Source organism: Penicillium expansum, assembly GCF_000769745.1.
Source record: "Penicillium expansum strain MD-8 chromosome Unknown contig133, whole genome shotgun sequence".
NCBI classification, from domain to species: domain Eukaryota; kingdom Fungi; phylum Ascomycota; class Eurotiomycetes; order Eurotiales; family Aspergillaceae; genus Penicillium; species Penicillium expansum.
The window spans coordinates 121930-135133 of NW_015971287.1; the positions used below are offsets into that span (position 1 = coordinate 121930).

Consider the following 13204-nt stretch of genomic DNA (forward strand, 5'->3'; position numbering starts at 1 on the left):
GCGATGCCAATGGGGTTCGTACACACCGAAAATATATCACGACTTTCCTTGGATCGAAAAATGCCATTTTAAACCTGCATCCTAAGCTTGAACTTGGGGCCAGACATTTCCTATTGAAAACCCTTCAAGAGCCTGATTCTCTGGTTGCGAACATGCAACGGTAGGTCAAATCCATGAGCTGCAGCATCAGAAGACAGAAGAAACACAGAAAAGTAACTGATCCCAAGGCTAGTATGACAGGAGCGAGTATACTAGATATGGTCTATGGGTACAAGGTCGAGCCATCTGGGCCAGACCCTCTCGTAGATATTGCTGATCTTTCCAATAAGCAATTCTCCATTGCAGTGCAAACTGGAATTTGGATAGTTGATAGTGTCCCTATATGTAAGTACCTTGATATTTCAGACTAATGTCCTTTACTCAACTGATATTAATAGTAAAATACCTTCCCACTTGGTTTCCGGGGGCCGGATTCCAACGCACAGCGCGGGAATGGCGTCATAATTTGACCAGCTTGGCAGAGAGGCCATACGCATTTGTCCTTCACCAACGAAGCAAGCAAAAGGACGCGGCTTCGTATGTCTCTAGACATTTGGATTTACTAAATAGCCCGGCCACACCGGAGGAGGAAAGCGTCATTAAGTGGACAGCAGGAGTCATGTATGCGGGTGGTGCAGATACAGTGAGAGAGGCAACCTTCCCACTTACGTTGAACACCTATTGACATGACTAGACTGTATCTACGCTCTTAACATTTTTTCGCGTCATGGCTCAGTTTCCAGATATCCAGCGCCATGCTCAAGCAGAAATCGATATCGTAGTTGGGTCAAGACTTCCCACCATGAGCGATCGTCAAAATCTTCCGTATGTTGATGCCCTCATCAAGGAAGTCATGCGTTGGCATCCCATTGCACCCTTGGGGGTTCCTCATATGGCAACCGAGGAGGATGAATACAATGGGTATCGGATTCCCAAGGGGGCAGTTTTGGTCGCAAACATCTGGTGAGTAAGTGTGGCAAGCTCGTTTATCACCTCTTCTCTGACTTCCGAGTATCGTCATTACCTAGGTCATTTGCACACGATCCTGAAATATATAATGAACCGATGAAATTCAACCCGGATCGATTCTTGGAATGCGAGGATGGCATTGCCCCCGAGTGCGACCCTCAAAAGGTGGTATTTGGATTCGGGCGCCGGATCTGTCCTGGTCGTTTTCTCGCCGATGCAAGCCTGTTTCTCACTATCTCAAAGTCACTCGCGGTCTTTGATATTGCGAAAAGTGTCGGAGAGGATGGCAAGGAGATAGATCTCCCAGATGAGTTTTCACCTGGTATTATCAGTCATCCATCCCCATTCCGCGTGCAAGTTAGACCGCGCAGTAAACATGCCGAAATGCTAATTAGATCTGTTGAGCTGGAAGATCCGTGGCTGGAAGGGGATTCGAAGGTGTTCAATGATATCCAGTTCTAAAGATGATCAGACTATAATAGGAGATCTATGTCACTTTCCTTACGCTCCTTGGTTTTTCAATTTAAGGCGTCTAACTAGTTAGTGCCTTAGGGTTTCTGCTTTAGCAATATGAACTTCGCTGGGTTTCTACTGTCTCTGTTTTCCATTAACCTTCCATGCTCAGGACCATCAAATATAGGGTAATTGCCTCGTAGCAAATATATTAAAAATCATTTCTTTCGAGGCTAGTTTAAAGATTTTGTACGGAGTTGGTAATTAGTACACAGACAATGAGCAACCGACAGTTAGAGACCGCCGGATCATGTACGCTATGTGTAGATATTCCGAATGTGAAAACAGAGTAATTGCATCAAATAAAATATTCCTCGGGTAGTCACATTCAGAGGGAAATGGGGCTTTGAATGAAATAATGATTTTTCAAACTCACTTCAAATCAATTTAGAAGCTGGTGGGACGACTGCCGGAGGAGGTACCGCTGGGGGCAGAGCCACCACCACCCATGCCGGAGCCGGAGCTCTCGTTTTCAACACCACCCTGCTCGGTGTAGTAAGCGGCGGGGGTAACAGTGGTATCCGTTGTGGGATCTAGACCGATGGAGATCCAGGCAAAGATACCGTCAGAGACAGAGTTGCCGAGGTAGACGTACTCCATGAAGGGGTCGATGGTGTCAGCCTCCTCAGAGAGGATGGAGTCCTTAGCGTTGGTGGTCAGTTCCTGGGTGTTGGTGCTGTAAGGGGCGGTCTTCTCGACTTCGGTGATGAGGTCCTGGTCGAAGAAGAGCTGGCCAACGTGGGAGGAAGAAGAGCTGTAGAGGCCGGAGATGGTCCCGTTGGCCTGGACGACGGTCTCATTGACGGGGTGGGTCAGGACTGTTTTTATGATGTTTAGTTATTTGAATTTGAGTATAAGGGGAGATGGTATTTCTGGAGTTTCTATTACCGTGGATATGGGTGGCACGGCTGGTATAGTGACCGGGGAAGATGGACTCCATGTAGACAACACCGTTCTTGTCACTGGGCTGGATACCGCGGAGCCAGGTAGTGTCGAGGTTGGAAGCGTCAGAGGAGTCACCGTTGCCGCTGGAAACAATGCCGGAGTAGACACCGGTGGAGTTGCAGTGCCAGAGATCGGTGTAGATTCCCTCCAGGGGCTCACAGGTGTTTGTATTGATCAACTGGATGTCCATGTAGAGAGGGACGCCCTCCTGGTCCTCGACGATATTCTTCCGGATGAGCTCGCCGGTAACATAGTAAGGACCCTGGGTGACATCGGGCCCGAGGATGCAGGTCGCATTGGAGCCGAAAAGAACGCTGGGATCGGTGGAAGCACTGACTCCAGTCAGGGTGGAGTTGTGGTCAGTGGCCAGAACGCTGTCCAGGGAGCGGGCGTTGAGGAAGTGAGCAGCTGCGGGAATAGGTCAGTTTTTGGTCACGGCTGAGCTAGCGAGAATGTAGATTCAGGCTTACTCTGTTCCAGACCACGGCGCCGACGGATGGCCTTGACGAGGTTGGAACGGCGCATCACGTTGGTGTTCTCGTGACCACGGGCCTTGAGCTTGTTGGTGCACTTAGACAGGCTACGCTGGTGAACACTAGCATTATCCAGGAAAGCGCGGCGCTCAGCAGCTTCAGCACGGTGGTTGTGGCCGGGGTGAGCAGAAACAGCAGCAGTCAGACCGAGAAGGCCGACGGCGAGAGCAGATCCAAGGTGAACCATTTTGTTTGGAAGAGAGAAAGATGGATTGAGTAGATTTGTTGCAGATGATAGAAAAGAAAAGCTGTTTCTGACCCTGATCTCTCCTGTCTTTTATGTTAATACTCTCCTGCTTCCCGGAAGTTAACCGTATACTCCTTCCAAGAAGAAGCTGACGAAAGTGGTTGGATCCTTTATCGCAGCTCCACGAATTAGAAACATTTTGTTCCTCAGCGAGACAAGTACGCAATAGACTTCTGGGCCTGGACGGGACAGCCGCCGCCGGCCGGGCACACTGGAAACAGGCTTAGAGAAGATGTAACCAATAAGCGAGCCCTTGATTAGAGGTCAGAGATGTTAGACGGAGGAATAACGTTCCGCGAGAGGCAATCTGGTAGCGTGAGGGTGGATACACTGATGATCATGGAGGCATTTGGAAGCATTTGGAGACATTAGCATGATGCCAAGGTAGACTCTGAAAGTACTGTTTGACTAATTCTCCATATGGAGCTTGGGTAAAGTGCCAATTGCCGTGTTTATAGTGTAATGGAGTTCGGTAGGTGGATAATCCAAATCTTTTGCACTGATGACGAGGCACCATGCATGATTCATGAAGGACCATTGCTACATCAATCGCGCCTCCTTATTAATCCCATGCAAAGCATTGGTTAAAAGTAATATGAGGGTCATAATGGGTTTCCCTCCTTTCCCCGAATACAGGGCCAGCCATTGGAATTGCAAGCGATCCATACTCGAGACGGACGATGATAAACACGGCGCGGCAGGTGGTGTGTAAACCACTAGCGATCATTTCTCAAAGCACACCCACCAATTCGAGGCAGTTATAATAAGCATTGCTGGTTCCTGACAGGATCTCTAGGTCCTGAGGTTTTCCACTCCAGGGCTCCAGTGTAATAGACGCGTAGTCAGCATGCGTATGCTCAGTCTTGGCAACCCAGTTGACCACGGCGAGGCTTTCATATTAGTAGGTCAAAGCGCGCTGGTGGTTTCAAACTATATCATAGAGGGAAAGAGGGTTGGTAATTTAACAAAAATCCCCAAAATCCCCAATAAGGAGCAGAAAATGGCAACAATTGTCCGGCGGCGTAAGGGGGAGTGACTCCACTTTTACTTCAGGCTGAATCTTCGCCGGATGTATAAGCCTCGGGAAGGCTTGGCATTCCTTGGCTTTGTTATGCCGAGGATCTCCCAATAAGGCAACCTTCCGGGGGAGACTGTGCATAATACTAGACGGGATGTCCACCAGTATTTACGTGGCCGAATCTACTGGAAAGATGCCTCAAACATCTGCATTAAGCCATGCCAACATACCAGTCGCTACTCGGCGTATTTCGACTTGTACGTCTCCCGCGGATATTCGACTGTGCAATATACTTTTTTGAGCCATGGTGGAGTACTTTACAAGACAAGACACTTGGCACGAAAAAGCTAACGTTGGGTAGTTTCGGTACAATTGAATTAGATTAGGTAGGATGCATGCAGTTTCAACATACGGAGTAGACAAATGCCACATCCTTCGCGTCCTCCAGTGACGTTGAGTTGCTCTTTCGAGCGGTCAGTCCTCCAACAGCTTTCAATCACAGTGGGCCTCGGCGGATATCCAATATGGATTTATGCATTATTTTGTCAAATAATATGCCTAGAATGAAGATATGTTATAGATCATACCTTGATGTCTCCGGAAATTGATCCACAAAAGAAGAAACGAATGAGGTTCCCCAACTGTATTTACATTAAATTTCGAAAACGCGCACGATTTAGTTCTCGGGCCGTACCCGAGACCTGCCTAGTCCATATTGGGATTAGTAGTAAACTATGTAGAAGCCAAACTTGTCAGCTACTGTGTACTTTAGCTTTTTCATATTCCTTCGCTCCTTTCTCAAACGATATCTAGAGACTCCATTTGTAATACTCAGAAGGTCCCCATTGAAAGTGGCTATTTATACCTAACTTCTAGCACTAACGCGCCCAACGAGGTAGACAGCTGACTTTTGGGTCGACTCAGAAAGTCCCCACACATGTTGGTGCAAATTCCCATCTAGGTGAACTCAGGGAGGCATCTCCAAAGAGCAGCTTTCCCCGTGGGTGATGCACTTGGAATTAGGTGTTTCTTTGAACATTCAGTTTGGTCGAACGGAGCTGCCAGACAGCTACAAAGGCTCATTGGATTGACTATTGGCTCTAATGAAACTATTATATCAATAATCCAAGTGAAGATACTTGACCCGATTTTTTTCACATTAGATAATTCACTAATAAAATAATCTAGAAGATCAAAAAAGCTTAATATTCTGCAGTTATCGAGCGACGAAGCCCACCTCTAACCAAAACGAATGTATTATGCGATTAAAATGCAACAAACTCCATATCCGATCCCAGCCGCTGTCACAGATCACAACGCGAAAGAGACTGAAACAGCCAATCCAGTAAACAACTGACGTGAGATAGCGATTCTCGAAAGAAGAAAAAAGCCGAATCGAAGGCAAAGAAACGGAAGTCATGGATCTCATAAACCTCACCCCGCAAACTGTGTCTGTACCTATTGTAGGTAGGACCTAAACTCAGATTCAAGTCACCTGCAAAACTCAAACTCTGGCCCAATTTCATCATTATGAAAACAGAGTCATGGGCTAAGAACCCGAGACACCTGCGTCAGGAAATCGATCTTTCAGCGTGACCATGAGAGCCGGCTTATCCCAAAGGAAATAGACTTTTTGGTCTGCCCAGTTAGTGCTCTCTAGACGTAGGTCTACGTCGAAGTGGAAGAGGAGTTTGCAGAGAATGAGGCGTATTTCGCAGTTAGCTAGGCTAACACGAGGGTAGAATATATTAGTATGAATTTAGGTGACGCAATGTGGATAAAGGGAGAACGATGGGAAACGCACTGTTTTCCAAGGCAGCCACGTGGACCGAGGCTGAATGGCTGCAAGACATCTTTCTTATCGTTCTCGAAAACCGGATCGGGTCCCAGCCAGCGTTCTGGCATGAACTTATCCGGGATGGCAAAGTTGGACTCGGAGTGGTAGGAGGCGTAGTGGTGACATGCCACAGTCGTCTGGTCGGGGTTAGTAAGCAGGCTATAACTTTAATCGATTGAACTAAAACACATATACATACATCTTCAGGGAGAAAGTGGCCGTTCACGACTGCTCCGCCTTGTGGTACAAGGCGTGACAGGCTCGTCACAAAGGGCGGGTAGATACGCAGCGTCTCCTCGATGACAGCATTCATGTACTTCAGCTCTTCCACGGCGCGGAAGGTCATGTCAGTGTCCTGTTTGAAAGTCGAACGGATTTCGGCGACGAGTTGGCTCATGACGTGGGGAGTTTTACAAAGATAGAAGATACAGCCGGATAGTAGGGTTGCTGATGTTTCACTACCTGCCACGATAAGACTATTGATGATTAGTTTCAGCATGATACATCAATTTAGAAAAGCAAAGCACAAGAAAGAACATGGGTAGAAGAATTTGGAAGCAACGAAAGCCACTTACATGAACCCATTAGAATGAATCTCAGCCCGAGTCATGATACGGTCGCTCTCCAGATACCGGCCCTTCTCCTCGCTAAGTCCATTCTGGAGAATAGCAGACATGAAGTCCGGACGAGCCATATTTGACGCCAAGCGACGGTCAACCTTCTGCACGCTGAGATCAAAGTGTTCCTGGCCAACGCGCTTGACTTCTCGCGGAAGAAGTAAGTCGAGGAGGCCCTTGAGCATGGGGAACTGATTTACAACTCCAATATATGCAAGAGCCTTCATAGAGTTGAAGATCAACTTAATCCATGGGTGAAGTTGACTGTCCTTCAGGCAATCGAAGGACTCGCCAAACATCAGGTCACCGGTGATATCAAAAGTGGTAAAGTTCATCCAACTTTTGATATCTACAATGGAAGTCCCCTGTCGGACTTGAGAACGCAGTTTGTTAATCAAGGTATCAACATAGCCATTGATGAGACCTTCTTGATCTCTCAAAGCCTTTTCAGAGAAGGCATGGGCTAGTAGCCGTTTCTGTCTTGCATGGGTCGCATCATCGACCGCACAGAGCAAATGATCGACCCCATTCACCGGGGCTATGTAATTGCTCCGATTTTTAGGGAAGCAACCACCAGGTCTAGTGCCGTAGATATCGCGGAAGGCCTGTGCAGTGTTGAAGGCCAGTTCATTGGGTCCCAGGCGTAGGATGGGACCGTACTTCTTGTGCAGTGCCAGAATATCCAGGTGGTTATAACCACGGAGGACTGAGAGATTAGATGGGATGCGAGATAGTGCCCATAGCTTTGGACCGGGGAAGTGGCGTAGTGGCGACCAGCAAAAGGTGTAGATGGTGCTGTAGGTCACCCAGAGTAAGAACTGTTGATTGGATGCTGATTAGCGCTGATCTCTTTGCAAACGCCGGTCGGGGGGGAAGGACTAGTTGGATTGCATTGCTCAGAGCTGCTGTGTTTCCCCGGGGAGATATCTTGGGGAGGACTGGGCTCTACTGTAAAGTTCTTTTCCTGCATGGAACAACGAGGGCTGGGAGTACGGGTTGATGCAACTTACCAGGCACCCTGCGGCCGCGCACCAAAAGCTAGGACTTGAGGTTGCCCAAGAAATGGAAAGATTGAAAGTAAAAGAGGTCATAGAGGTCCACAAGATCATGCACTGCCCTGAAGCCATATTTAGTTCGGGATCATATGGCTGCTTCTTTTCTGGATAGGAGTGGGATTTGGTAAATGATTCTCTTTTTCCAGTTTTCTGAAAGTGATCGGGCACTGAACTGAGACTGAAAAATGAGAAAAGAACAAAGAAACGCAGAGTTGTACCAGTCGAATGCGGTTAGTGGCAGACGTAAAGGTGAGGGATCACATTGGGGCCAGGCGGAAGGAGGAGTAGCACGAGGTATCTCATTACTCCCGCACCCAAAATACATAGAGCCATATCAAATCTATCTACAATATTTCTTGACTCCGAACATCCTCGGGAAGATCCCTAGTCAAATTGCCGATTCGACTGGGCGCTGAGACGGCTTCCGACCATAGACGACATGCAGCTTGCAGTAAGTATGCACAGCGGGATTCTTGAGATCTTTCCGCACCCCCGCCAGGAAAACCTGAGTATCATTATTCGACCATCCCAGTACACGAGTGAAAAGAGCCAGCGAGTAGGATTCGACCGCCATAAGAAGGGAGCATTGGTTGTACCGACCAATTTCCTTTTGCACAGGATCCCTAGCCCAAACGCTCGATGGAACCTAGCAAACAGAACACAAATTAGTTATGACGAAAGAGACAAACAACAGGCAAGGCCCAATCAGACAGAAGTCCGGGGCACAGGAGAGGGAGTGGGGTCACACCTTGTACACCTCATCTCTCACGTCTTCGAAACCTGCCTCAACCAGCCGCTGCCGGTGACCTTCGGCGATATTCATAGGTCGGTGGAATGCTTCGCTGGCCTGAGTCAGTCGTTCAAGAAACTCGCACAACGCCGGCGCAAGACGGATCGAATCATCGTCCGACTTGAGCATAACTTCAAACTCCTGCAACTCAACCCATCCACCGGGACGTAGATGCTCGTAGCTCTGGCGCATCAGCCGCGGCCAGTCCGCGATAGCACCGCCTAAATCCCGGGCATGGATGAAGTCAAAGGGCCGACTTGGGCTATACAGCCATTGCGATTCGGCATCGTCCACCACAAAGCGGAGGTTGGGTGGGACCCATGACGGCTGGATGGGACTTAGATCGGTACCTGTTACTTCGGCACTGGGGAAGCTGTCTGCGAAGTCGATAGCCCAGATTCCAGTGCCGGTGCCAATGTCGAGAGCGCGTTGGATGTGGTTGTCCAGTGGGGCTCGGAAAAGCCGGCCGTTTAGCACAAGATTCCGGACGTGGTGGAGAAGATCTTGTCGATCTTGTTCTGGTTCGTCGTTGGGAAGGACGTAGTGGCCTTCGCGGTATGAGTGATAGCGTCTTCCATTTTCATAGGCGTAGTTTTTCACATCGGATAGCAATGAGGCTGTGTAGCTAGATGTGTTTTCTGATTGACCATCATCAAATACTGAGTCTGAATCATCACTTGTTGATGCTACAGATGATGTGTCTCCATTATTGTCATGGTTGTCTGGTGATAAAGAGTTTACTGGTAGAGACGGTGTGGGTGATGGAGCGATGATAGGACGATCGTGACCCACTTCGGGAACAGACATAGTTGGTGGGTTCATTGGAGCCGGTGGCGATGAATGCGGTGTTAATAGATCGCTTTTTAGATTCGAAAATTCAATTTCAGCAAGTGAGGCCGTTGATTCAGGTATCAATAAGTTTAGGTCCTCGCCATCACTGTCCTCGGAGCTTTCCTCCGCTATTGGGGCCAATACAGGCGATAAAAGAATACTCTCTTTGCGATGATTGATATCGGCTCCAATCACAGAGTCCAGCAACAGGAAATCAGGTATATCCGGCAAGCCAGACGCACGAATTACTGGCGCTGGAATTGAAGAAGCGGGCGACAATCGCCTAGTGAAGTCTGAAGCTTCTTCCATTGCCGCGTCCATTTGGTCGAAAGTCCGTTTCAACGGAATACAAGGAACAGGCACTGATTCAGCATCTGAACTTGTAATTTCTGGCATCATTTTCGTGGAATTCGGGACGCAGTCAGACTGCATCAAGATTTGCGAAGAATCATGGTTCCCTGTCAATGCCGGGTATGTGTGAGAGGACAACAGATCGGTACCCAGTTCAATTCTCGTGTTGCGTCGCCGGTCGTCCAAGCACATGGGGTAAATACAGAGGAAGTCAATCATGTCGGTAAGAGGTAGCCCTAGGAAGCCAATCTATACAGTAACGATATTTGACCGCAGTGAGCAATGGACTACTTAGGAAGGTACCGGGGAGTGAAAGACTAAATACAGAGCCAGTCGATTTATGCAAAAGAAGCCGACTTCTCATGGAAATTTCCCTTTTACCAGTGTATCACAAGGAATGTCAAAAAAGGAAAAGTGCCGGAGTATATGGCCAATTTTAATATCTACAGGGGTTTTCAACATAATCTGACAATCGGGCTTTTTACCAGCAGAAAACCAAGGCCAGTGTACAAATCTTAAAGAATATCACAAACAGTTGCTTTTTCATACGGAGAAAACTATGGTATTGATATAACTTGACTCGGGATCTCATCACAATCCAATGCCCTGAGGAAGAAGCACATAGGCACCCATGTATGACTTTGAGATTCGTACATGGATACAAGTGCAATCATGGCTCACAACAGGTATTCCCCCGACATTTGATGTTAATGAGAATGCGCTCACCAAGGACGGGAAAGCCCTGTATAAATGTTGAAAATCGGCTGGCATCTTTGACCAGCAAAATCATGCACCACTTTGGCGACAGTGCCCACTTCCCCACTTCACTCCCGGGGGGCGGGTCAACTTTTCCATTATCCCAGAATTGGTGCTCATATATATGGGGTTCATCGATGGAGCGTATCGCAGGCAGTGATGAAGACAGTAGAATATCAACACGGATGGCAGGTTACAAGACAGTGCAGTAGGTTTGAACGAGCGGACTTGAAATCTTAGCTTATTCACTCGGGAGTTGCTATTGTCCAAGCCGGAATGCTTGTTGGTTCACCTAGGGTTTATCAACTCATTGGCCAACTTCAGTTGTTGATGATGACTATATATATGGCAGCTAGCCAGACCGATGATGGACCGATGGATGGAGAGGAGATGGTTGTCATCTTATGAAAAACGAGTATTTGTAGGTCAAAGAGACAAAGAAAGACCTTCTACATGGCAGGCGGTAGACAAGGCGGTAATATGATTTCTCCCCAGGGAGATTATCCCATGCAGAAGGCCGAACCCCAGTTGATCTTCAAATTCTTTTTTCGAGTTTTTACCTCGATTGATCTTCTGTAGTGGTTTAGGATGCCTTCTTAGTATACTTGCTCTGACTATTTCTCAGAGCTCGAAGCGTGCCAGGTCATCGTGTTGCACGGAGGACTAATAACCGGATCAGATCGGCGAGATTGATATCCTGTCGAGGGTCGGACAAGGCAAGAATAATATGTTTTCAGCTACCCGATGACCATTTCAAACAGCCCGGTTTGTGCGATGTTTCATGTTGTTTATGGGGTTTACTATTATTGGTTGTGTAAAAGTAGACATCATGTACGTGCAGGAATACCTCACTGAGAGTTGAATTGATTTCTGTAAGCCATACAGTATTTGCATTGCAGTTGCAATCGCAGCTGGAGCATCGGGGTATTATCTTATTCGTCATCATTCATGCGCCCGAATCGCCTGGAGTCGAGGGATCGGTCCTGTCTCCTTCAATTGATCCCACCCGGACCTCGAGGAAATCGTGCACCCTTTCCTAGTCCAGGTCCTTCAGTCTTTTCGGGTCTGACCTCTAATCCTGCTTGGAGGACGGCGGCATGCAGAATCCGCCAATGGGCCTCCTCGTTGAATTCACGTATGCTCTCCAGCGTGGTACGCTGCACTTCTGCCCGTAGGTCGATCTGGTTGGACACTAGCAATCCCTTCTCAAGATCTATGCGAGCGTTCAACACACCGTCCTGAATGAGGCCGACCAGTTCTTGTACAAACGGCGAGGAGATGTCTGTGGGACGCGCTTCGCCGCCAACGACTGTAGGGGCAAAGATTTTCGCCATGGAGTCGAGTGTAACACGGCTAAAAGGAATCATGTACTGCTCGATTGATTTGGTGCGAATGCGTTTGTACAACTGGGGGATATGACGCTGAAGGTGAATGTCAAGTAGGTAGTCGGGGCGATAAGCTTCGAGGATGTCGAGGCATTGACGGAACTTGAAGTTGCAGAAGCAAGCGATGGCGCGGCGGATATGAGGCTCGAGTTCAAGGAAGGTGCGGAAAGTCTGGCTGTCGAGCACGTTTTTCTGCAGCTCGTCGCGGCTCATGGAGGCGAGAGCACATAGACCACCGTAGACGGCGACGTCATTGGGGGTGATGACTTCATTGTAGCTGTCGCCCAGCTCCGGCGGGACGGACAAGAAAGAGTTTGCTGCTTCGAGGTACGATCCTTGGTGCATCTGTGACAAAGCTGAAGCGGCTGAGATTTTAGATAGGTTTTTAGCTGCGTCCTCTGGCTTTGACTGAGAGTTGCGCAGTCGGTGCACGTTTGACTGCACAGACATCCAGTCACCGCGTTCAGTAGCAACGTTGACCATCTTGAAGAGCATGGAAGTGATGTGGTTCGGGGTGGTGCAGTAGTCTCTCATGCGAGAGTAAGCCTTGGAGGCAGCAGCAAGGTCACCAGTCTCGTAATGATGGTTGCCCAAATCCTCGTGGCCCATCTATAGAGGTCAGTGTCACACATCTCCCAGCACAATATTTTCACTCCTTACCCGGATGCTCTCTTTAATCAAATTGTTTTTGTATCCCCGCAGCTCGTGTTCCAATCGCTCAGTCTGAGTCTGTACGTATCGATTGGTTTCCTGGACCCAGGCCGCGTCAAGAGAAGCGTCAGGATCGCTCGGAGCTACTTCCGCCAGTGCGCGGACTGCCTTCTCGTATCTCGAAACGTCTTTGCTGGTTCTAGCTTCGGCGATGGCTGCTTTGAGGGCGTCGGTCGAGAGCAATGGGGAGCATGTGCCGATGAGGTAAAGACGGTCGTAGCGGGTGCGCCCTGGTGATGCATGAGAAAAAGAAGTATGTCTGGAGATAGAAGAGATCACTCACCAGTGTAGTTTGCAATATAAGTATCAAGGTCAAATTTGGGTGGCTCTGTCAAACGAAGCATGTCAGCGTTGTCCGGGCACAAACATCATCACGGATATAGCCCCGCACGGGGGGTGAACATACCTTCCACTTTCAGTAATACCCTTGCTCGGGGGGTAGTAATAGCTATGGTAGATTCCAGAGCTGCAGCATCCATATCTGCCCGAGACGGACCAGAGGCATCTGGAAGCGTGGTGTCCATCTTGTCGGGCTGTTCAGATGATACGTTGCAGGGAGAAGTAGCACTGACAAATTATGTCAAGCAACTGGAGCTTGGTAAACAAG

The 13204-nt window shown here is 48.5% G+C and overlaps 4 protein-coding genes across 4 annotated transcripts; 1 reads left to right on the forward strand and 3 right to left on the reverse strand.

The window, feature by feature from the left end:
* Nucleotides 1-152: 152 nt before the first annotated feature.
* Nucleotides 153-1470, forward strand: PEX2_041020 (cytochrome P450; the record flags this gene model as incomplete). Its single annotated transcript, XM_016741377.1, has 5 exons — nucleotides 153-160; nucleotides 233-384; nucleotides 438-682; nucleotides 734-1002; nucleotides 1068-1470. The coding sequence occupies 5 exons, from the start codon at nucleotides 153-155 to the stop codon at nucleotides 1468-1470; spliced, it is 1077 nt and encodes a 358-aa protein (XP_016599548.1).
* Nucleotides 1471-1908: 438 nt separating this feature from the next.
* On the reverse strand, nucleotides 1909-3186 carry PEX2_041030 (intradiol ring-cleavage dioxygenase; the record flags this gene model as incomplete). Its single annotated transcript, XM_016741378.1, has 3 exons — nucleotides 1909-2339; nucleotides 2410-2874; nucleotides 2937-3186. 3 exons carry the CDS (start codon nucleotides 3184-3186, stop codon nucleotides 1909-1911), a joined length of 1146 nt encoding a protein of 381 aa, XP_016599549.1.
* A 2627-nt stretch (nucleotides 3187-5813) lies between these two features.
* PEX2_041040 (Cytochrome P450, E-class, group I) lies at nucleotides 5814-9964 on the reverse strand (the record flags this gene model as incomplete). The annotated part of the gene is made up of 7 exons (XM_016741379.1): nucleotides 5814-5991; nucleotides 6069-6238; nucleotides 6301-6577; nucleotides 6677-7513; nucleotides 7729-7756; nucleotides 8203-8419; nucleotides 8522-9964. The coding sequence occupies 7 exons, from the start codon at nucleotides 9962-9964 to the stop codon at nucleotides 5814-5816; spliced, it is 3150 nt and encodes a 1049-aa protein (XP_016599550.1).
* A 1529-nt stretch (nucleotides 9965-11493) lies between these two features.
* PEX2_041050 (COP9 signalosome complex subunit 1) lies at nucleotides 11494-13121 on the reverse strand (the record flags this gene model as incomplete). The annotated part of the gene is made up of 4 exons (XM_016741380.1): nucleotides 11494-12495; nucleotides 12547-12827; nucleotides 12881-12925; nucleotides 13004-13121. 4 exons carry the CDS (start codon nucleotides 13119-13121, stop codon nucleotides 11494-11496), a joined length of 1446 nt encoding a protein of 481 aa, XP_016599551.1.
* Between the last annotated feature and the right edge of the window lie 83 nt (nucleotides 13122-13204).